This window comes from Nelumbo lutea, chromosome 1 (genome assembly GCF_056320005.1).
Source record: "Nelumbo lutea isolate HS-2025 chromosome 1, American lotus-T2T, whole genome shotgun sequence".
In the NCBI taxonomy this organism is placed as follows: Eukaryota; Viridiplantae; Streptophyta; class Magnoliopsida; order Proteales; family Nelumbonaceae; genus Nelumbo; species Nelumbo lutea.
The window spans coordinates 212,134,594-212,159,987 of NC_142684.1; the positions used below are offsets into that span (position 1 = coordinate 212,134,594).

At 38.1% G+C, this 25,394-nt stretch overlaps 2 protein-coding genes and 1 pseudogene across 4 annotated transcripts; all 3 read right to left on the bottom strand.

The window, feature by feature from the left end:
- Window positions 1-617: 617 nt before the first annotated feature.
- Window positions 618-6,750, bottom strand: LOC148880826 (beta-glucosidase 18-like; annotated as a pseudogene).
- A 5,572-nt stretch (window positions 6,751-12,322) lies between these two features.
- Window positions 12,323-13,202, bottom strand: LOC148880827 (putative gamma-glutamylcyclotransferase At3g02910). The gene has a single exon (XM_088962876.1). It carries the CDS (start codon window positions 13,098-13,100, stop codon window positions 12,519-12,521), a length of 582 nt encoding a protein of 193 aa, XP_088819002.1. The 5' UTR covers window positions 13,101-13,202; the 3' UTR covers window positions 12,323-12,518.
- A 4,595-nt stretch (window positions 13,203-17,797) lies between these two features.
- Window positions 17,798-23,366, bottom strand: LOC148880828 (uncharacterized). 3 transcript variants are annotated; one of them, XR_016102231.1, is made up of 6 exons: window positions 22,883-23,363; window positions 21,732-21,784; window positions 18,836-18,922; window positions 18,628-18,693; window positions 18,496-18,542; window positions 17,844-18,163 (listed from the first exon to the last, which is right to left on the bottom strand). XR_016102231.1 is itself a non-coding variant. In XM_088954890.1 (4 exons), the coding sequence occupies exons 1-4, from the start codon at window positions 23,033-23,035 to the stop codon at window positions 18,070-18,072; spliced, it is 366 nt and encodes a 121-aa protein (XP_088811016.1). In that variant the 5' UTR covers window positions 23,036-23,366; the 3' UTR covers window positions 17,798-18,069. The 3 variants fall into 3 exon arrangements, 1 of the variants encoding a protein (XP_088811016.1); XR_016102220.1 differs by lacking the exon at window positions 18,836-18,922 and having other exon boundaries at window positions 17,798-18,163; window positions 22,883-23,366; XM_088954890.1 differs by lacking the exons at window positions 18,496-18,542; window positions 18,836-18,922 and having other exon boundaries at window positions 17,798-18,163; window positions 22,883-23,366.
- Window positions 23,367-25,394: the final 2,028 nt, after the last annotated feature.

A 25,394-nucleotide genomic window follows, 5' to 3' on the forward strand; every position in this document is an offset into this window, starting at 1 on the left:
ACCGCGGCCCCTGGTTGACGATCTGCTGCTCGCCGGGAGACACCGACAGGTCTGGTCGGCGGTCGCTAGTGGCTGTCGCCCCTTTTGTGTTCCTCTCCTTGCTAGAAAGGAATAACTCCATCAGAGCCGTAGCTCCCTGATGTCACCCATAGAATCTCGTCACGGGTCGGTCCACGGGAAAAACCTCCTGTTTTCCCTTGTCCCTCCCTTTTCTTGAGGTACCTATCTTAGCGCGTTGGTGATTTGTTCAAGAGATCACCAACTCTCCTTACTCTCTTCTTGATTGAGTATTCGTTGCCTTTATTCAATAATAGTGACTCCTTAAATAGGAGATTACAAGAGTCCTGTTCTTAAGGAGACTCCTTGCTGAATAGGGAGACCTCTAGCTTTATCTTGATAAGATAAGATAAGTCTCTCTTAATCCTAATATGATAAGATAAGTCTCTCTTAATCATAATCTGATAAGATAAGTCAACCTAATAAGATAAGATAAGTTAAGGTAATCTAATCCAATCTGCCGAACTGATAAGAATACCGTTGTTACTGAATTGGATAGGTTGAGAACATCGGGTCGTTGCTGCTGAATTGGATAGGATGAGAACATCGGATCACTGCTGCTACCGATTGCGATGATATTTCTTCCCGAGGAACGCATCCATATCAATGATGAACATTGGTATATTGTTATATCTTTCTTTGAACTAATGATAATTTTCTCCATACCATATGGAACAACATAGATTGATGGCATTGATGTCTGGAGAAGGAAAAATAAATACATCAGTATAGCCAATTAGTGGTTTGACTATCTGTTTCGAATAAAAGACCTGTTATAATTTAAAACAATAAAAATTAATTAAAATAAAAAATCGTAAAAAAATCATTGTTCAGGTCAAATGGATAGCCGATTCAATTGCCCAAATCAACGGGTCACTGATCAAGTCATAATTTTTGGCTAAGATATGGGTTATGGGTGAAACCATGGTTTTTAAAACCGGATCGGGTCGGATGGTCGGGCTGGAAAACCAGGAACCAATCAGGTGATCAGTTCCATTTTTTTCCAAAACTAGATATTTGCAAAAAAAAAATGTTGATTTGGTCAACAAACCATTGACCCAGGCAGTTGAACCATTTAAACCGTTCAACGGTTTTGATCGTCTTTTATTTTTTAAATTTTAATTTTTTTTGTCAGAACGGGCCGACCATTCAATCCAGGAACCGGACCCCTAACCGATTCGTTCTCTAAGTTGGTTTTAAAAACTTTGGGTGAAACAGAACCAATTGCCTAAAAAGTTTCCATGCCTAATGGTCATCAGACCGTCCAGGTCAATGGTGATTTGAAAACCATGATATTAATTATCTCCAGATGAATTCCAAGTCTTGGATATCCAAAATAAGCGTATACCGAAGCTCTACCAAAAAATGCTGAAAATAAGTTTTCATAAGATATTATTTCTTACCAGGTGTCCAATTGGGTGGCCATATTTTTCTCCAGTAATGTAAACATAAGCTTCCCCTAAAGAGGTACTAGATTCACATTGAGAAAACATGCAGTCTTTTACATAGTGTGTAGTATAATGGTTAACTCCAATGAAATCCAGCTTGTTCCCTAACTTCTTCTTATCCTCCAAAGAAAATGTTGGTAATCTAGAACCCAAAATTTGGCGCATTTCAGGAGGATAGTCACCATAAATTATAGGATCCAAGAACCTGTGATTCCATATTAGAAGAAAATTCGATGAGCATGAAAATCAAGCATTTGCTATCAATATTTATATTGAAAACGATTTTGAATTAGTTACCAGGCGGTGTCAAAGGCTTGAGCTCGTTGAACTGCGAAATTATCTGTTGGGGTATCTCTAAGTGGCTTGTACCCACTATCCCAATATTTCCTCTTTGTTTGGCCTTGTTTATAAAAATTACAATTTATTTATAACATAAGATTTCAAGAGAATTTCATAAACAGTAAGAACTATATTAAATGATTTCAGGTTAATGGTTCAACCATTTAGGCCAATGGGTCATTTCCCAAATCAATTGTTTTATCTGTAATATATATAATAATTTATAGGGTCTGAAATCAAAATCGGAATAGGCTATTCTGATTCCAACTATTTGGTTGAGTGGAATCAAAATCCTATTCCTATTCTTGTTGGAATAGCATTTCCTCATTTGAGAGAATATTTATTTCATGAAATGAAATCACATTCTTTTTTATTCTAATTTTCATTCTCATTCCTGTTCCTATTCCTATTCTTGTTGGAATAGCATTTCCTCATTTGAGAGAATGGTTATTTCATGAAATAAAATCACATTCTTTTTTATTCTAATTTTCATTCTCATTCCTGTCTGAACCAAACAGACTACGAGAATAGATCATTCCGACTCCGATTCTAATTCTGACTGCAAGCCGAATGGACCCTTAGGTATTGATCCAAACTGGAACTGTAATTGGGCCATTGGGTCAACGATTAGACCGGCCGGATCAAGTATATATGGATTAGAAACACTGGTCACAAATGTTTTTATAATTGGGTAATGTTTATTTTATAAATATACCTGATATTTTTTCCTGTAGATTTCAGCGGCAGTGGCATGGGATAATATTACATTATGTGTAGCAATGAATGGCTCCAATGCAGAGTCCCCAAACCGACAATCACCAAAGGGATTGGAACAATGGGAAGGTGGGTATTTTCCAAATAAGTAACCATATGTCACCATAATGTTTGGCTCATTGAATGTGCTCCAATACTTCACTCTATCACCAAAAGCTTTGAAGCACGCCTCCGCAAAATATCCAAAGTCTTGCCTAAACAATTTTTTTTTTTTTATCCAAGTAGAGGCATCAATTTGTTGTGCAAGCAAAGAAGAGAATGACAACAAATCAAACAAATTACTAGCCAGTACAATAAATTAGCAATAATATGCAACTTTTCACTTAGGGAGCAATTGTTTTTTGGATTTTGTGAGGGGGAAAGTTGGTCAATAGATTTTGGTTTCAATTGATCAAGAAACCCATGTTCTTTTTTCTTATTTATGTGGGGACTAGGGAAAATTACTTAGGTATCACTTGCCCGGATAAGAGATACCCATCACCCAGGTGGCTGAATAAATAACTTTCCCACTTGGGGAAAAATTGTCAACACTTGGATATGAGACAAAAATGTCCATTTAAATAACGAACTTTTATAGCTAAAACAGTCATTGTCTTATTTACATAGAAAATAAAAAGAACATGGATAAATACACTTACCTGATCAGCGTTTTTAACAACAACAACCAAGCCCACAAAATAGAAGAAAAGTATAAAATTAATGGAAGAGAGAAATTTACTGTATTTGTGCATTCAGCCATGCCCCATATCGGTCTTCAAGTTCTTGAGGGATGTCATAGTGATTTAATGTAACAAATGGTTGTATCCCTGGTTCAATAACAAGATAGGAACTATTCTAATCAGTATTATGCCTGAATAGAGATGATATATCTGACCAAGAAATTAAAACCGTATTATGAATGTTTGTTTGTGTAGGAGAGGGATTTCAATAGGAAAAAAAAAACAAAAGGAATTACCCTTGAGCAAGAGGGCATTTATAAGTTTGTCATAAAATTCAATTCCTTCAGAATTAACCTCCCCAAATCAGCCTCCTGGTGTTAACACAGATTTAACTGTCAGTTCCATGTTGCTATGGTCTCTACTGATAATTAAACAAGGAGTTAAAATTAAGAATTCCACTAGAACTTACTTGGCAGGACCCTTGACCATGAAATAGAGAATCTGTAGGAATTCACTCAAAGTTGATGCATTAATTCTATATCTTCCTGTTTGAGATGAAAACATATAAGGAGATTAAATGAGAAGTCCTCTTATTTGATATGAAAACATATAAGAAAGAAAATAGTTTCAATTGCTGACACAAGTGCTACTAATAAACTGATGTAAGAGATTAATGCAATCTAACACTCAATTATTAAATTCGGGGTTTAAGAGACACAATCAATATTTTCCCTTTTCTTTTTTTTTCTTTTTTTTTTGGTAAACCATTGTTCCAATGTATTTTATTAGTTCAACAATGAAACAAATATATTTATTTTATTTTATTTTATTTTTACCATGTAACGATGGTGGTGATCATCTGCCACATCTCCATTACTTCCATCCTTTATTTTGCCTGAATATAAGAAATGAAAATGAAAATGAGATGGATTTGAACCAGTTTCATTAATTTTTTTAATTTCCATCTCTACAATAATGACTACCCAATGAAGAATATATAATGGAAAAATAAATAAACTATAAGTAATTTCACTTGGTATGTGAGTGAACACATCCCAATTGCTGAGGCTTTTGTTTCCTTCTAAGTAGGCACCTTCAATCTGGGAAATAAAAAGCATAAAAAGGGCATGAAAATCTTTTCCTTGTGTAAAAAATAAAAAAATAGAAAGAAAAAGAAAAAGTATCTCGAGATACAAATGTCTTCATCTTGGAAGGTGATGTAACCGTTTTCGGCCATGTACCAATGTTTTGTGATGTAAAATTTTTTGGCAAAGTACCTCGTTATTCGACCCGGTGGTGGCGTGCCTTAGTGACGAGCTACTTGGTGGCGAACTCCCTGGGGGAGAACTGCTTGGTAACTAACTGCTTGGTGGCGAACTGCCTTGGTGGCGGACTGCCTGGTGACGAACTCCCTGGTGGCGAACTGCCTGGGGGCGAACTGCCCTGGTGGCGAACTGCCTGGGGGCGAACTGCCTGGGGGCGAACTGCCTGGTGGCGAACTTCCTGGTGACGAACTGCCTGGGGGCGAACTGCCTTGGTGGCAAACTGTCTGGGGGCGAACTGCCTGGTGGCGAACTCCCTGGTGACGAACTGCCTGGTGGCGAACTGCCTTGGTGGCGAACTGTCTGGGGGCGAACTGCCTGGGGGCAAACTGCCTTGGGGCGAACTGCCTTGGTGGCGAACTGCCTAGGGGCGAACTGCCTGGGGGCGAACTCCCTGGTGGCGAACTCCCTGGTGGCGAACTGCCTTGGTGGCGAACTGCTTGGTGGCGAACTGCCTTGGTGGCGAACTGCCTGGGGGTGAACTTCCTGGTGGCGAACTCCCTACTAGGCGGTCGATGCCTTAGAGAATGTTGGAGCTCCCTGGTGCGGCGCAATTTGATTGCTCTCAGCATGAGGTGGTCTTCTTTCCTTTGTAGGCTGCGGGAGATGAGGGACCTGCGAGAACTTCATCTTTTCCTCCTCTTTGTAGGTGGCGGGAGCTGAGAGACCTGCGAGAACTCCATCTTTTCCTCCTCTTTGTAGGTGGCGGGAGCTAAGGGACCTCCGAGAACTCCATCTTTTCCTCCTCCTTGTAGGTGGCGGGAGTTGAGGGACCTCCGAGAACTCCATCTCTTCCTCCTCCTTGTAGGTGGGGGGAGCTGAGGGACTTCCGAGAACTGCATCTTTTACTCCTCTTCGTAGGCGGCGGGAGCTGAAGGACCTGCGAGAACCGAATCAGAGGTCTCGGGGGTACTTTCCCGGTGGGGGCTCTCCGATGCTTAAGTTAGCACTCTTATTGTAGAGAGCTTTGAAGATAATATGAGAGAGCTAGAGAGCAGGGCTACTTCCCTTTTTTTTCCATCCCCCTCCCCTTTGGGGGGTGAGGTCTTTATATACCGGAGTCTTCGCGGGTTAGGTGGGTGAAAAGCCTCCAAACGGTAAGACTCGTCGCATCCTGTCAGAACCGGGGTACGGTGGTGAACTCCTCGAGGTCGTCAGGCTGGCGCTTGTGTCAGGCAGCCAGGTCGGCGCCTGGGCCGGGTTGTCAGAGGGGTGCCTACATCAGTCGGCGGGTCAGTGTTTAGGCCAGGTTGTCAGGTCGGCGGGACAGTGTCTAGATCAGGTCGTCAAGCTGGCGCCTGTGTCAGTCGGCGGGTCAGTGTCTAGATCAGGTCGTCAAGCTGGCGCCTGTGTCAGTCGGCGGGTCAGTGTCTAGATCAGGTCGTCAAGCTGGCGCCTGTGTCAGTCGGCGGGTCAGTGTCTAGATCAGGTCATCAAGCTGGCGCCTTGGTTGGATCATGCGCTAGGCTGGTCCAGGTCGGCCAGGTCGCGCGGGTCGTGCGCAGTTCGCGCAGGCCGTGCGTAGTTCGTGCAGGCCGCGCGCGTGCCGCGCAGTTTGTGCGCGCCGTGCGCAATTCGCGCAGGCCGCGCGCGCCACGCAGGCGCGCGTCAGGCTGCGCGCAGGTCGCGCCAGGCCGGCCAAACAGGTGCCCGGGTGGGTCACCAACTTCGTAAGTTTGTTGGCTGGGTGTTTTCCTAGTTGTCACGGGGGTGCCACGTGTCACAATTTTACTAGAGGGCCAAATCTGCCCTCATCAGAAGGATTTAGTTGATCTTTTCATTAAAGTAGTGTTTGGTTTGAAAGAAAAATAGGGAAAGGAAGGAAAAGGTTGAATTAACATGAAAAGGTCCAAATATTTCGGCCTTGATTTAGAGAGACAATGGGTCTGGTTGGGCACGGAGATTCCTACATGCTTAGCCCGAATAAGCCAACCCACATCCAAATTAACATGGCTAAATCTAGCCAAATTGAAACCCAGAAATAAACACCCAGTAGCTGGATCAGGCAGAGAATGCCATGAATGGCATTACCTGATAAGAAGATGTAGCAGTTCCAAAAGGGAAGGATTGAGGAAACTGGCTACGATCCAAAACACAACCGATGAGTCTTAACAGATGAAGAAACAAAACAAATGCCAAGACTGTCTTCATGTTTAATGTTTTCTGGTAACAGATAAGTGTGAGGTGTGTAGTCTCTCGCCTCTGTTCGATGCTTTTCCTGATAAGTTTCTGGGGTTTATATTAGAAGAAAGGATTTGGAAAATTTCAGCTTCCATGCGTATTGATATATACAAGTTACAGAGAATCTCCATGCATGCACGTCTGTTAACCTCTCAATCCGTTCCTCTGGCCAAGAAAATTAACTAATTCAAAACAACGTTTTCCATACATATCTTGAATTTGTGTGATCAGTTTTAAAACCCAGAAAAATCCACACACGTTTTCACAAAAATCATCTCACCTGTAGCAATAAACAACTAGAATCTTATTATGATCAAACCATAGAATTGCATCTACAGCTTCTGTTATGATCTGACTATTACTGTTTATCTGTTTAATTTATTTATATATATGATAAATACAGCAGTCTAAAAATTTTTTCTTTTTTAAATTTTTTCTTTTTTTATTCCATGTCATTTGTGAAATAACCAATGAAATGTTCTCCTTCCCCACCTAAAATTTCTCTTAAACTATATCCTCCACTATCTCCCACTTTCTCCTAAATTATCTCTAACTCCTATTGATCTCCTAAATTATCTCTAATTTAATAGAGAGTTTCTCTCTTAAATTATCTCTAATTCTTATTTACTCTCTCCCCCATTTTTTATTTAGCAATTAATTAGTATTAATAAATAAAAGAGTTGTTTAGTAATAATTAACTTGCTAAACTTAATTGACTTAATTAAGAATATATTAATATATTGATGAATAGAGAAAATGCAGAAAAGTAACTAAATACTTAACTTGCTAAAACTTAATTAACTTAACTAGGAATATATTATATGTTAATAAAATTAGAAATTAAGATAAATAAATAATGAATAATATAAAATAAATTAGCAATGTATGACACACACATTATTGTATTCAACTCTACAAGAAAATTCTTGTCCCTTGGGTTGTGTTCAGTACCCTAGTGTGTTGTATTTTCAATGTTTGCAGTTGAGATTCCGAAATTCCATATAAGCGTGGTGTAGGTGTTTTGACTTTGAAGTTACAAAATTTTTAGGGTTATGTGCGTTGAGGGTAGTTGGATAGATTTAAGTGCCAACATTTGTATAACTTGTTGCTAGGGTATGTGCCTTGAGGGTGGGAGCTGGCAGATCTTGATCCTGGGATTCACAGCCGGTGCTTTGTTAACCTCCAACACGAAATCCCTGTAATACCTAACATTCTTGCGGACGGATGCGTCCAGCGGACTGGCGGAGCCACCACAGACCCATTCCAGAGGGTGTTGTCATACCCAATTACACCCCAAACCTTCACCAGCCTCTTGTGGTAGTTGAGATAGTTGTCCTTGTCCGTGTCCACCAATATGGTATCGAACGTCCCAATGATACTTTCCCTGTAAATTCATTCATATTCACAAAGCTCAAATATCAATAAATCCACTATCTGTTGTTGATTTAACAATTAAAGGAAGAAAGGATTAGTTAACTTACGTCTTCGATCATTTGGTCGAGAATAGGTAGCGCAGGGCCTTCCCGGAATTCGATCTTGGAGTTCAAACTTGTACTACTGTGGACACTCAAACCCCAATACAGATACAGAAAAAGAATGTACCGAGTTACATAGAAAATGATAAAATTTTGCATCAAAATCAAATAAAGTCGATAAAAAAAAACCCTTGTAATAAGTTACATAGAAAATGATAGAAAAATAGCAAAAAAAAAAAAAAAACCTTGCTTGTCTTCTCTCGTCTCGTTTTCTCCGGTAACGGTATGATTAAAAACACTTCTGGAAAATGCTCTCTGTCCCGGTGATATTTTCCCAAATAAGTGGAGATGTGTTGCATCTTGTGCAAGGCTCCATTACAGCGGCAAATGCGCTCTGTTCCCATTTGCAGATGGAAGCAATGTGTGCAGTGTTTTTGCTTTTAGGATATTTGGCAGATATTCTTAATGAGGGTTGATTTGGCCCTCCGTTGACTTAGCTACATGTGGCATCCGTCTTTGCCACTTGATACCTCAGCGCCATGCAGATAGTTGCATATCTCGCCAAGTCAATGAGATGCACTTCAAAATCAGTCCGAGGCACCTCATGCACAAGTTGGACACCTCAATAGAGTAGCTAGTAGCACCTTATCCAGGGCCAACCTGTGGTACCTCAGCGTGAGGAGCGACCTTCTTCGAGGACTTGCCGACCTATGGTACCTATCAGTACCAGTCCAAGGGACCTCGGCATGAGGAGCAACCTCCCTCGAGGACTTGTTGACCTGATTGAGATCCAAGTGGCGACTTGCAAGATGTGCTCTCCGACCTCCTATATGGGCGCCCCATCATTCTCGGGTCCTCCAGAAGTCAACTCCCACACCGAATGTTCCGAAGGAAGGGACAAAAGCCTAGTCTTCTTGCGAAACTACCTTTGAAGACTTTGGACCGGTCAACCACATCTTCCCAAAGATCTCCGATGTGGAGCAAGGAGCTCATGCCAAGCATTGCCTTTATAAAGGTCTCATTTCCAACCTCAGAAGGTATGTGTGATTTACCTCTCACAACTCTCTAGTTCTCTCACTTTATAGCTCTTAATACACTCATCGTTGGCTTAAGCATTAGAGTGCCCACACTAGGAAAGCATCTTGGACACTCTGATCTCTCTCTTCTTGTAGCTCAACCAGGCGACTTACTCAGTTCGACATCCAAGCTGTCTGCCAGCAGGGAACGTCAAATTGCGCATCATCAATTGGCGTCGTCTGTGGGAATGCTACACAAAGCTAAGTTCTCACATTTCTCTAATCCTAAGCTCAATGGAATCCCCAAGCAACAATGTCTTCAACAACGCTAATGACAATGCACGTATTGATGATGCTATCACAAGGGGGCAAAATCTGAATGATCAACCCAAGCAAGCTTCAGATGTCTGGCCTAGATAGTCTCTCAGCCCTAATTGCAAGGTCACATTACAAAGGAAGACACAAAAGCCTAGTCTGCATGCGAAACTACATTCGACGACTTTAGACCAGTTAGCCATGTCTTCCCGGAGATCTCAGACGCGAAGTGTGGAGCTCACGCCAAACAATACATATATAAAGGTCTCACTTCCAACCTCAAAAGGTATGTGCGATTTAGCTCTCACAGCTCTCTCGCTTTATAGTTCTCAATACACTCATCGTTGATTTAAGCATTGGAGTATCCACACTAGGAAAGCATCTTGGACACTCTGATCTCTCTTTTCTTGCAACTTGACCAGACAATCTTCTTAATTCGACATCCGAACTATTTTCCAGTAGGAAGCGTCAGATCGCACATCATCAATTCTCTATGCGTGGATGGAATGAATGTGATGCAGCTTGTGCAAGTGATTCATAATTCAAAGAAACTCAAAAGGAGGAAGAACTGAATCATGATATATTACCATCTGGTGAGAGCCCTGCTTCTATTGATTTATTTCAGAGAAGAATAAAAAAGCTCAGGTGGGTGGCGCTTCTGATGGGAGGAGAAACGATTGGAGAGAAAAACGATAGAGAGGAGAGGAGAGGAGAGAAGAGAAGAGAAGAGGAGGGTTTAATGCCTGCATACTACTTCGCTGATTTCAGCTTGTGCAAGGCTCAGGTGAACAACAATGATTCCCACTTGCATAAGAAAGCTATCATCAGTGAAGGCATTTTCGTCATTTCAAAAAGTCATTTCATTCGGTTTTAAAAAACGTGAGGGGTAATTCTGTCATAGTTGACGGTCCATAAATTGTCACGTTTTAAAAATTGGGATAATGAATTATGGTTATTTTAAAATTCGAGAGCCAAATTAATATTAGATCCAAAGTACAGAATATTAATCCGGAATTTTTCTTAAATTATAATACATTATCTAGCGTGTCAAAACGTTCTATTTTCTTGATTTTCAATGAAATAGTTGTAACTAATACACCACGATACCAAACATACCACCCTTAATGGTCAACTCATGTGACTGATCGAAGGCAGCATGGTGTATTAATTTATTTCTTCCAAAACGTCATACACAATTTTCTATAAAATAAACTAAAACTCCTCCATGCGCCAGATTCTATAATCAAGCCAAATAAAATGATAGGTTATTTAGATTCCAATTTGTTTGACAAGTGCATTAGCATCAGCCAAATAATTTATAAACTTGTGGATGTGGATCCACATTTAAATTATTATTTAATAACCTTCTTGACTCTAACATTATTTAATGCAAATATGTGGAGACACTACCAGGGGCGCTTGCCCCAGGCCCCCAGCTTTGTTTAGCCACTTGGAAGATGAATTCAGTGAAAGCGAGTGATGTTTCTTTTGATTACAACTCTTAATATTGGACTTTGAGGGGATTCCTATTAATACAGACTAAAGTATTGTATTTATATATGTGGATTCTAATTCAGCCTCAAATCATAGTGCCCTCATGATTCTAGGTACTTTGTTTTCCTTTTGGTGAGTGAGTGCATAAGTGGAATATGCATCACAATTCATAAATGAAGTGCCCATTGAGTCAGTAACTGCCTAAATTGGTCCACAACACTAGTCCAAACCTTCATCACTACATCTATGGTGAAAATATAGGGTTAACTGGGGCCCAACTCCTAAGGAACTGGTTTTACAATTCAAGGACTGATAAGAGTATGCCGTCTATGAGTAGTATTCTACAATTGTAATTTGCAGCTGAATAGAAATAAGGGGGATTTTGTGTCAAGAAACGATTACCATGAAAGGTGTTTCTAATGAGGGTTTGAGACTTGAACAAAGAAAGAAAAAAAACAATGACTGTCTAAAATGTATCCCAGGTAACACAACCAGTCGAATTCCTCTATTCTTAAAGATGGAGGCAATTCCATTTTCCAATTAGATGCCAAAGCCAAATATTATTGCTAAGGACTTAGTTATTTCAGTTGCGTCAAACAAAGCTTAACTAATTACTAGCCTTAATTTAGTGAAATTTCAATATCGACCATTAATTTTAAAGTTGCAGAATGAGAGAAGACCTCTGCCTTTTCCAAGGAGCATAGTCTGTCCATCATCTCCCTGATTACAACATTCTATTCTTTCACTGTCCATATCTTGCTATTATCAATGCCAGGACACCAAGACAGAGACCTAACAACATTCCATGTTCACATTCTACTAGAATTATATTCCTCCTTATCTTCTGCAGTTTTGTAATGGGGTCATTCCCCAATGGTCTCTCTCTCTCTCTCTCTGGTGAGGAAGGCTGACATGTGAAGCAGATTTGCTTTTGGATGCAAATTGAGAGGACACAAAAAAAAGATTCTAATCCAAGTAGATCACAAATCATATTCCATGTTCACATTCTACTTATAGAAGGTTGCATCCATATAAAATCCCCCAGCTGGAAGTTGATCATCTGGAATCACAAGATCATCTCTAATCAAGCATATATGTATGGGTCTTCCCCCTGGACCAGCATCCAAACACTTCTCATCTACCACTTGAGTCCTCGTGAAAATGAAGAAATTTAAGTATGGAACTACAGCTACCCAAGAGCCTTTGCCCTTTCGCCTTATGATATAAAGCCAGCAAAAGAACTAGAACCAGAACCACAAATATCAAATATTAAGGTTCGCATACATGAACAAGTCACAACTAAAGGCCTATCCTTATTCTTAACCAAGGGCAAGACTAAACCCAGAACCAGGTTTCAGATGCAAAACCTGAGCAACAACAACAACAACAAAAATCGAGCTAATTCAAATATTAAATTCTTTGACTGATCATCGATCGATCAATCGGCCAAAGCAACCGCATGATGAGGAGGAGGAGGAATAGGGGGAAGAGAATGAGAACAAAACAACTGAATCTGTTGAAGAAAAGTAAGATGCTGAGGCCTATCCTTTCTTCTCACGTAACCACTCGCCTCTTTCTCGGAATACCTCCTGAACCCCTTCTCCCCATTCCTTTTCCACAACTCTTCTCCGTAACTCCTGTGCGCGTAATACGCTTCCGCGCCCACCACGATCGTTCCATCTCCGCTCTCGACGCCGCTGCTTGCCGAACATACCTCCACCGGCAACCTCTCGTAGTGCCCTCGACTCGTTCCCTCCAACTCGTCCATCCGAGCGAGCCCTTGTGCGGACACGGCGTACAATTCTCCCCAAACTCGCTCTCCGCATCCCGGGAGGTTAAGGAGGAAAGGGACTCTATAGGGACCGCAGACAAGTGGGTACCTCTCCACCGTTCGGTAAACGCCGAGATAGACGGCGTCCCCTGTTCGGATCATGTCCTGAACAAGGTTGTGATTGGAGAAGCCTCGTTTCAAGGTCCCATACGTGAAGATCAAGCTTCGGTGCTCCTCGCCGGCGCCCATCTGCGCTGCTCCGACGGTGTCCGGAAAAGCCCAACAAGAAACCTAATAGTCTCTCAGTCCCTCCCTCTTTGATTCTCTTATCAAAGGTCCGTTCTTTATAGAGGGAGAGGGAGGGGGGAAGAAATGGAGCAACGGACAGAATCTGAGGTTGTCGTGGGTCCGGTTGAGGTCACTGCGTGATGCGATCAAAAGGGGCTTAGGTAGTAAGTTGTTTTATACTTTTATTTCGTTGAAAGGTGGTTTGGGGATAATTGGGGGTTGGGGTTGCGTTGGTTGCGTGATACAGTTATATTATACAGAAGACACTGGTGATCTGCTGCTCACAACGCTATGTTAGTTTGTGTAACAAACACGTCAGTGGGTTTATCGTTATGTTCAGAAGACTGGCCTCTTCAGTGGTGATTGGTTATGTAGCTCGTCACACACGAGTTCCCCTGCGCTACACATCTACATGTTACAAGGCGGGCTGTACTTCCATCCGCTTGTAATACGTAGATGGTTGGTTAGTGACGTAAAAAAAAGTAAAGACAAAAGTGCTAATTTCCGTTATTTATTTTTTCTACATTTTTTAACCTAAAAAATAAAATAAAAGCTTTAAGTTTATTCATGATTTTTGAACCACTATTGAACCGGACGGTCAGACCGTTTGGCCTGAGAAACGTCCAGACAATCAGTTTTGCTTTACCTCAAACTTGGTTCTTGGCCAAAAACCTTTAAATCGGTCAATGATTCATCGATTCATTCAACGATTTTTTACCATTTTTTATTTTAATTATTTTTAAACATTTTTAAATTTTTTATGAAAAAATGAGCTGTTCGTTTGAATCGGGTGGTTGAACCGTTGACTCGAAAACTAGTGATCAAAACGGATCGAATCGAACGGGACAGTCATATCAGAGAAACCATCCATTTTACCCTAGAACTGTTATTTTGCCAAAAACATTGATTTGGTCAACAAACCGCTGATCCATGCGTTCAAACCGTTTGAATTGTCCAACGGTTTTGGTCATTTTTTAATTTTTTTTTGTTAGAATGGGTCATCTGTTTGATTCGAGCGGTCAGACCGTTCGACTTGGACCAAACCTCTAACCAGTTAGGGGTCCAATGATCGAACAACGAACTGGTCAAGGGTTCAGTCCGGGTCAAATGAACCGACTGTTTGAATCAAATGAATGGCCCATTCTAACATTAGGGGTCCAATGATCGGACAACAAACTGGTCAAGGGTCCATTCCGGGTCAAACGAACCAACTAATGAATGGCCCATTCTGACAAAAAATTAAAAAAAAAATAATAAAAAAAATGGCCAAAATAGTTGGCTGGTTTGAACACCCATGTCAACGGTTTGCTAACCAAATCAACATTTTTGGTAAAATAACGGTTCTGGGGTAAAATGGATGGTTTTTTTCTATCTGACCGTCCAGTCCATTCTAGCCATCGATTTTTTAGTTGATAGTTCGATTGTCCAATTCAAATGAATGGCCTGTTTTGACATAAAAAATTAAAATAAAAAAAAGGCCAAAATCGTTGAATAGGTCGATGGATCATTAACCGATTCAAAGGTTTTTGGCCAAAAATCAGGTTTGAGGTAAAACGGAACTGGTTGTCTAGACGATTCTCAAGCCAAACAATTTGACCGTCCGGTTCAACAACGGTTCAAAAACCATGAATAAACTTAAAGCTTTTCTTTTATTTTTTAAGTTAAAAAAAATGTAAAGAAAATAAGTAACGAAAGTTAAACACTCCCGTCTTTAACCATCTATGTCTTACAACGTGGATGGAAGTGCAGCCCACGTTGTAACATTTTTTTGTACTTCACTTAAACCATCTACGTGTTACAACGTGGATAGAAGTGCAGCCCACGCTGTAACATGTAGATATATAGCCCAATCGAACTCGTTTCATACATCTTAGAGAAATACCCAAGTGGAAAATTCCAACCCGATCTAATTTTTGGTAAACCACGCAGTTCACCTTCTTAAGCCGACCTTCATACGAGGTGTAATGTGGTTTTGCGGGCAGCCTGCACTGGAACGGACAATGCTGGTATGCGGGTTTGGACGGGCCACGCTTGCTTGGCCTGGAATCCCTCGAAAGGGATGCCGCCAGCCGGGGCAACATGATTTTTTAAGTTAAAAAATAATAAAATATACACGAAATTGAAAAAAAAATCTTAAAGTTTTATTCTATACAATTTTTAATGTATACAATTGTTTATATATGAAATAGTAAAATAAAATCGAATTAAAATAATATAATAAAATTGAAAAAAAATTATACACTTAATATAGATTATAGATATATATTAATATATTATTATATATATATATTCAGGCCGCATCATGCTTGGGCCGGGCCTGGCATGGCCCAAGTTGCAAGTAAATCTCGTTTTGTCAAAATCTTCTAAAAAGAGGCATGGATGGAAGTGTCCAAAATACCCATTTAGTTACTTTTGACCAAAGTGTTTATTTTTCCAATTTTTCTCTTCATATTAATTGCTAACCTAAACCCTTCCACTGTTTTTTTAATTGATTTATTTTTTTTTAATTTGCCTTTCATATTAATTGCTAACCTAAATAAGCCTCAATAGTAATCGCATGAGTAATTTGGACATTTTCATGCCTCTTGTTAGTAGATTCTAACCACCAAGATAGGTTTTAGCAACGGTCAAAAAGTTCAAGGGAGATTTTACTAATTTATCCTAAATTTTATCATCATACAAATTCCATTCATGGCAAACTCAAGGGGAGGGGGTAGTATAGTAAATTTGTAAAAAATATTCATCTCTTAACGTACATCTCTAACATGCGATCTTTGGAAGGTTTTGAAAAGTTAGGGTGAGTTTAAGAGAAATGAGGAAAAGAAAAGTAGGGTTATTAATGGATTGGGTCTGACCCCATGGACCCGAACCAATTGGGTTAGCTATGGTTCTAGGGTTTGGTACTAATATGTCAGTTCTGATTCTTGATATGTTATCTTGATTATTATTGGTTTGGAGCCGATTCTACCTAGTCCCAATCGCATGGACCCGAATTGATTGGGTTGGTTATGGTTGCAGGATTTGGTACCAAAGGGTCAATTCCGAATCTTGATATATTGTCCCAATTATTATTAGTTTGGAGCTTATTCTACCTAGCCTCAAATTGACTTAGACCCAAACCAAGTCATATATTATTAAATAAATTAAATAATATATTAAATGTATAATATTTTTAGTAAGTTTATTATAAGGGCAAATTTCTTAAATTATCCCTAATGTTTAGCTAATTAACAAACTATACCCTTACTATTTAACTATTATCTTAAAGTACCCTCAAATTTTTTGACAAATGACTAATTACTCCCCTACTATTAAGGTCCCATCACAATTCGACATGCCACACCACATGACTGTTATATTTTGAGAAAATGGCAGTAATACCATTTTAGTGTGAACGGAGAAACAACTCTCTTATTCTAGAAAATGAACCAGAGGAAGATCCCTTTCTCTACAAAAACTTCCGTGTTGCTTTCGTCCGAAAAATGGGTCGATCATAGGATGTTGAAGCTTGGGATAAGCATTGATGAGGATGGTGGGGATGCTGATGTGGACGCTGATATGCCCCCACTAGAGGATGCTGATGCTGTTGCTGAAGGTAGCAAGATGGAGGAAGTTGACTGAAATCTACCACATCTCTGAAATTCTAATCTAGGTATTTTATGATTTGGATTATTTTGGTTTGCCTTTTCTTTTACGAGGAGGATTTAAGGTGGGAGGGAAGAACTTGACAAAGCACCTCTCTCAGTCACTTAGTAGTCCAAGCTTTAGACACAGCTAAGGATATTAACAGGTCGGGTTCAATACAGATTTAGCTCAATCCAAACCTGATCCCATTTGCCAGATAAAGGAGGGTATTTACCACTTAGCCCAATACAAACCCAAAGCTCAATTATTTACCACTCATCCCCAAACATATAGCATGCGCTTAAAGCAATACTTGATGAATCTATGGTTAATCATTAGAGTTATTTAGAGTTTTTTTTCCTTTCCTTTTTTCTCAGTTTGGTGAGAGTACAAATAGTCAAATACAAATTACCATTCATTTCTGATTATGAGCTTGATAATTAATAGATGCTTTGTCTCAATATAAAGAAATTTAATCTTGGATGACATTAGCCAATTTCATTCCTTCAATTCTTATTCTATGTTTATTATCATAAAGAAACCAAAAAGGTCTATAGTAATTAATACCAATCATCTGATATTATGTTCATTTAAAAAATCAATAGAATATTATTGAACTAGACTCATACAAAGTCTTATGTTCTTTCTTTGCATCAGTATTTGGTGATCCAAAAGTCTTCACATTTTCATAGGGTCTTAATTAAATTAAGGAAAGAAACACTTGAAGGGACATTCTGCCTTTCTTTTTAGACGAGGCTGATTGGTTGACTCTCCTCTCATTGAAGGATCAAGAGATGTTATTGAGTGGGTGAAGAGAAGGATCAGAGGTTGTTGTTTAGCTAATTATAGTTATTATTATGTAGCTCTCTCTCTCTCTCTCTCTCTCTCTCTTGTTGTCTCCTCTTCGTTCTCAGCTCACTCTTCCCTTAGAATCATGGATAAGAGAGTAACATATCATTCAGTCTGGACTAATCTCATTTATAGAAACATAAGGAATTCATGAGTTCTGTTCTGTCTGAGCCAAATGTATGGCATTTTCATAATCTTTTCATTTGTATTTTTTTTATTGGAAACGGTAACTTCATTAAATAGCTTTTCAGATTTAAGTATAGCTGTCAACCCCCAAGTAGGTGTTGAGCTCCAGTTATCTTTCTTACAAAACTGCCCAGAACATACTCTCCCTCACAGTCCCTTGTTTAGCCAACGTGTCAGCTAAACCATTAGCTGATCTCCTTGTCTATAAATCCAGGCTCCCAATTTACCAGATTGCAGCCACTCGATCAACAATTTAGAGTCTCCCTCAATCTCAATTTGGTGTAACCCCAACTGTTTTGCATATCTTACACCTTGAAGCAAGGCCATCACCTCCGCTCTCAATGAGTCCCCCACTACTAATGGTCCTGAAAACAAAGCCACAATTCTGTCATTTTCATCTCTGAAAACTCCAGGACTAGGAGTCAGAATATCCTATAGGGAGGATCGGTAAATGAACAGATGGATTATAATCTAATTGCTACACTTTGCTTAGATAAATTTGGCAATTTGTTCCCTATTTCTTTATATGTGGGCAAGCATGTATTACTAGGAAAAGCAAAAACGAAACAAAAAAAAAAAAAAACAGAAAATTTGAGGGCATGACAATCAACCCAATTTCAGTTTCAGCCCCATAGAGAGTTATGAAATTTTTGAAGGTCTATAGGAAAAAAAATATTGAAGTGGTTTTAGAACTTACCTTAGGCCTATGATTAGAAGCAGCCTCCCTTTTCTAGACAGTGGGGTCTATAAGTGACAAATATTGTTAATTGATATATAATTAAAAACCAATAGTACTGATAGTGATATCTTACAAATGCATGTTTCATACCTCCAAAGAATCCTTTTCTTGAGCATTGTTTGTAATGTTTCACACGACCAATGGACTTGATGATTCCTAAAAAAATAAAAATAAAAAATCTTAATAAATGAGAAGGATGTGGTAATTATATTATGCCCCAATCTTATTAATACAAAAATCATATTCTGATTTTATTGGTAAAAAATCCACTAAACAAGTTGGTTAATGATTATCTTACATGATGTATTGGAACTACATGACTTGCTGATGAAGATATTATGCTTTGATTAATACCAACTATAAGTGTATTAACATTGGTAGGAACCTATCAATAACAAACAAGTAATGAAATTTTACTTCCCAAATAAATTGTTAAAAAAATATTCTAATATGAAGAGATGTAAATAGCACAATGTCACCTGTGAAAAAGTAGATGCATGTACACATACATCTATATATTAACATTTTAAAAAATATGGTTGAATATGTTTGAATCTTTTCTAATAGGATTTTAAATTTTAATTATTTTATTTTTTAAAATAAAATAAAAACAAAAACAAAATGGTTAACATTATAAAAATTCATGGGAAATGGGGATCCCTGTGGGGATGGGGATAACCTTGTCCCTGTTAGCGGGGACGGGGATGGGGAGAGGCTCCCCATCCCCGCCCCACCCCGTTGCCATTCCTAGTTTCGAGCTGGTTTTCAGCTCTTAGATGGTTCGAGAATGATGGTTTCAGGGGTGGTTTTTTGCTACAAAATACAGCAGATGGAAGGGTTCAAAGGGTGAGGTTTTGGACTGAGTTTAAGTAGGTTTTCTACTGCAAATTGCAGCAATGATATGGGTCAAGGTTGATAGTTTCGAGGCTGATTTCATGCCAATTTTCAGTGGTGGATTGCAGTGGTTACGGGGAGTGGGTTCAAAGGTAAGGTCACCTGCAAAGAAAAAAGCACTCAAATGTATGCATTCATTCATCCATTCCACCCCTAATGTCTGAGAGTACCTCCCTTTCATCATCCATCCATTCCAAGACCACCATTCAACACAAAAATCATAAGAGCACCATATTCATGACATACTTCATCATAACACGAGCATTAACCATCCAAATGAAACATGATCCCTATGATTATTTCCAATATGACATTCAAACACACAAGAGTCATCATCTTTGGAAATTTTCAAAAATACTCAAGCATGTCATAATCTTTGTTTTGATGAGAGATTCAACTTATTGGCTTGCAAGATCAAACAAATTAATGAATAATAGGATTCATGTGTGAATAAAATCAGAGGTGACTAGCAAGCACCATGCAATGAGGGAGGTTTTGAAATTTTAAATGAAATCTAGTTCGGGTAGCTATCCATCAAAATGTCAAACATATGCAAACAATGATAAAGCAAAACTCAACTTTTCCCAAACCTGGGTCCTAAGATGGATAGAGACAACTTAAAGTCTATTAGCAATAAGCACAAGACCAAATACACTAAAAAAACAGCCTTCATGACATCCATCCTCTGAACAAAAAGGAACTGCCCCTGGTAAGCTTTCCTTTACTGTAACAAGATAACCCAATACCTAACCTACTGCAACATGATTTTCAGGTTTTGAAGATCACGCAAACTATTCTGTTTTATTATATGATTCTAGCAGATAGCAAGGCAGTCCAAACCAGATTCAGTAACTTATACAGGGGGTCCTAATACAAGTAGTCCATCTTGGGTCCATGGCTTATTCTTACTGGTAACCACCAGCTCTGAAACTACCTCATCCCATAATGCAAAGCCACCTGGTAAAGCAACAATCCTAAACATATCATACTAACAGCCTCATAGTAGTTCATGTTCATCAAAGTGTTCCGAGTTAATAATAATGACATCTTGCAGCCAATCAATTCGAATCTACCATGAGCAGACCCGGAGATACGATTCTGATTCAAACAATTCAGAAACAACGAATTAGGGCTGGCCAATTATCCTCCATATTTAAATGGACTCACATGCTAAATCAAGGCTAGCTCGGGATCACCTTTACTTGAGAAAAGGTGGTCATTTAGATCTAAGAAAACTTGAAGATGACAAACTGAGGCCACTGAAGCTGATATGGAGTTAGGCAAACTCAAGAAAGAAAAACTGAACCTAGAACAAACCACAAATTTGAAAAAAAAAAAAAAAAAAAAGAAAGAAAAAGAAAAACCCACCTTGATGACCAGTGCTCAAAGCTATAACTTGGGCTAACCAAACCATGAAACAAAGATCATGTTGAATAACCCAATCGAAGTTCCAAAACCTTCTATCCCTATCAGCAAGTCCAAAATCCCTTAAGTGCATGGTTCATAAGACAACCCTGATATACGCCTCGTCATGAAAATGGTTCAATAATCAAGGACCTTCAACTTGCAAATATGAAGTGATTAGAAAGGAGACAAATGGCTGACCTGCCCCATTGAAGTTCAGCAAGGGGGATAAATTATGCTCTTTAAAGACAACTCAGGATATGATCTCTAGATCTTACAAGGACCTCAATCTAAGTCCAAACTCTGTATGGAAGCCTCAGTAAAAAGCAACCCTTTTAGAAAGACAACACCTCAACTTGGAAATTAATGAACAAGAAGCCCAGGACCAAGAGGATGACTCTTATTAAAACACAAATTGCATAGAATTCTAAGCTTGAGAATTGATTGAACAGAATCGATATGTTATGTGAGAGGCCAAGAAGTGTTTCATTCAAAACTCAGAAGTATGGCATTGTTTGGAATTCGGTCTAGAAAGCATATGAAATCCAAAGCTAAGAATTCAACTTAATCAAAAAACATGCAAATACAGTATCACCTTTGTTTATTTCCTTGTTCTTTATTTCTCTTTTTAACACATCATAAAATATAGTAGTTCCCAGACTGCATCCCAATTCCAAACTATCATTATCTGTATATTTGTCAGCTACAGAACAACCTTCCAAACTCAAGCTAAATTCTATACTAAACCATAGATATGCCAAAATGAAACTATACAGAGGTCACCTTCCCTTAGCCTATAATATCCCTGTCTAAGGTGCTTTCAATTGCTTAATTTATGCTTCAAGAAATAATAAAGGAGCAAGACGGTAGGAATTAACTAAAGAGAAGGATTTTACCTGACACTAGAAAATTTGTGTTCAAAGCCATAGCTTCCTGATGCCAATAATTTCTGAAAATCAGATTAGAATTGTCAAATTTAAGGTAGCCAACTTTGCTGTCAAATTAATTTAGATGTTAACTGATACAATAATACTTAGTTTCAACGAAAGGTATAAGGAAACCAATGGCATAATCCAAGGTACCATAATGAAAATACAAAATGGAAATTAAAAATGCTCTGAATGTTGACCAATTGAAAGTACAACTTAAAGTTCCAACTTGAAATAGACCAAAACCAATATGGTCAAAGTAGCATGTCCCTATCATTTGCACATGCGCGCAGATGATGAAATGTGGCATATTCTTGCAAACCTAATTTGAGTTCTTTTTTCAGTAAATAAACAAAATGGAAATTAAAAACTATCCACCTTAGTATCTGTAAACCCAATTTGAGTACATGCTGTGAAAATATCCAGCTGAAGGACAATGTCTAAGGACAAAACCTGAGATTCAAATCTGAAACCAAACTAACAACATAAGCCCAGGTTAACAATATGAATAATTGTCAACCTGTCAGGTGACTATGAATAATTGAATACTTCTACATGCAAGACAACTTATTTACTAATAGAAAAGATAGTATTCTTCATTTTTTACCAAAGCAAAGACCTTTTCTTGTTTTGGGGGTGTTAGAAATCTAAAACTTCAAAGGTCCAATAAGTCAATGGGTCAAAAGAATTCCAACTTGAACCATTTAGGAAACCTCTTCGCTTTTAAATTTACTTTTGCTAAAACACCCATGTCACCTGAACATACCATCTTCCTACTGTTTATGTATTATCTTGATATTGATATTTAAAGTTACCTAGATGCAATAAGTAAGATAACAATTTCCGTCAGTAGCTTTGGAACTGTTCTTTTTGGATAGTTTGTATTCTGAACTCCAAAATATGTCGGGGTGTTAGAAAATAAGCAGGTTTTAAATGTCTAGTATGTTTTAATCAATAACTAATTGCTTCATAATCTCCTTTGAATCTTATCACATATCATCTCAGAACGATGAATTGGTCAAGCTCTCTTCAAGAACATCATGAGAAGTTCAATCTGATTAAAAATCACAAATCAATTACATAAAGTCATCATTTAGCAAAAAGAGAAGGGGATATACCTTTGGATGGGTATTGCTCGAGATAGGAACTGATGTTGTTACAAGCCTCATGCCTTCGGGTTGAGTCTGGTCACCGGTGATTGAGAAGGCACTTCTTGGTTCAGTCAATCTTAGGAAGAAGATGGGTGAGGGCGGAGATGGAGTAGGGTTCATTCGTGGTATGCTGCAGAAGTAGGGTTCTCACACCGACCCATCAAGAAGAAGAACAGGTACGTCGCCCTCTGCTCTCATTTGAGTTCCGATACAGGTAAATCAACGCAGGTAAGTGACAAGACTATCGGCAGCCTTCAATGGTGTTTCCCTAATGCTAAAACCCTATTACATACCCAACAAAGTAATGCAAAGGTGTTGAGTTCGAATATGGCATGAGAGGAGAGAAAGAGAAGAGGAGAGGAAAGGAGGAAAAAAGAAGAAATGGGAGAGAAGAAAAAAGAAAGAGGAGGAAGAAAGTGAAAACTCGTTATGTGCGCAATGGTGTTTGGGCGGCAAACTAAAATCAACGACCGTTTTATACCCCTTGGCCATAAGTGAAATGGCAAAACTATAATTAAGAGGCATTAAAAACTGCCTCTAATGTTATCCAATAAGTCTGCCTCTTTTAGTATGTTATTGAGGCATTTTTCCCTTACTGCCTCTGGCCAAAATAAGAATTCTAATAATGACTCTAGAACATTCAAACATCATATAATAATTATTACTCTATTTCAATTTTATAATTATAATTTTTAATTTTTATTATTTTTTTGAAATTTTTATTAATTTAGTATTTTTATATAAATAATAATTACTTTTTAAATAATAAATATGTTTTTATTTTAATATATAATTGTAATATAAAACGTATAAATCATTTAAGATAGATGAAATAAATTATTTATAATTTTCAAATTTTGTAATTTTTTTGGGGGAAAATTAAATCTTAAATCATTTATTTCAGTTTTTATAATTATAATTTTCTTTTTTTATTTAGTGTTTTTATATAATAACTCTATTTTTTCAAATATTAACTATGTTTTCATTTTTAGAATATAAACTATATGCAAAATAATATATATATATATATATATATATATATATATATAAATCATTTAAGGTAGATGAAATATATTATTTTTATAATTTTTAGTTTTTATTATTTTTTTTAAGTTAAATCTTAAATTATTTATTTCAGTTTTTATAATTATATATTTTAAATTTTATTAAAGATGAAAAACAATCCAAAAACAGTCAATATACAATTTTGTCAAACCAGACACAGATACACCCCATATTAAGAGTATTATACGAAACTTTAATCCTTGATCTAAAGTACACACTTATACACGCAAATGTTTAGTATACGTTAAGATAAAACAAAATATTCTCTCTAATAAGGTTGGTTAATTCATTAATTTCATCGGTTGGTTGGTTTATTAATTTCATCCGTTAACTTGGTTAGTTGCTTTTCACCAATTCCTCCAATTTTAATTCAAATATGATTTGTTTAAATTAGATTTTGATATAATTTAATCTTAGGGTAAAATACAAAAACCTCTCCTAAAATTTTTAATAATTATAAAAATCTCCCTTATAATTTCATTTTAGCAAAAACCTCCCTTAAATTTTTAAATAATTAGACAAAAATCTTGCTTCCGTCGATAACCTAGACGGAAAACATCACTATTTACGAAATTACTCATCCACATTTACGAAATTACCCTTATCACACACCCAAATTGGGGGAAAATCGAAGCTTGTTTGTATCACACACCCAAATCCTTTGCGCCTTCTTTCTTTTCTTCGAGTAACGTTAAAACATCAATCTCTGAACATGGTAATAAACCAATGTGATTGACAACGCTATTAACATTCCAAACATCACCCTAAGATTTAAACGTTGAGCAACATCAATTTCTGAACACGGTAAATTAACAACATATCAAATCTGAACTTAGCTCTTTATTGCCAGATGAACGTTATACTCTTTGGCGAAGACAAAAGGGACGATCCCTTGAGGGAGCTCGACATGTAAAATTGCGATGTGGAGGAGATGGCCTCGTAAGCCAATAGCAATGGAAGCCGCAACCATTATTGTTCGGCCCGTTAGAAAACGCATGACCATGATGAACGCTGCAACCAAGTTCCCACATGCCGGAGCACCATAACTAAACCGGTGCAGTTTCGGTCATGGAAACCTTCTTCCGATAACTGAATCGGTGCATTTTCAGTCATGGAGCCGATCACACAAGACCAGGAGGACCACAAGAAACGTGACCGCTGGTCCCACAAATCGGTCAATGGACCTGGGATAAAAATGTCACAGGCTATTGTCATCCAAGGAAGTCGTCGCTTGCGGTAAATGACTAATCCCATCAAGCCTCAGTCAGCTATTTGTTCAATCTTCTTTTTGTTGGAATTTTAATCTCATAATAGATTAAATCCAATTGATTTGATTGGTCAATTACATGAGAAATTGCACTTGCACACTTGATTGAAAAATCAGTTTTTCTTTTATAAAAATTCAGTTTTGAAC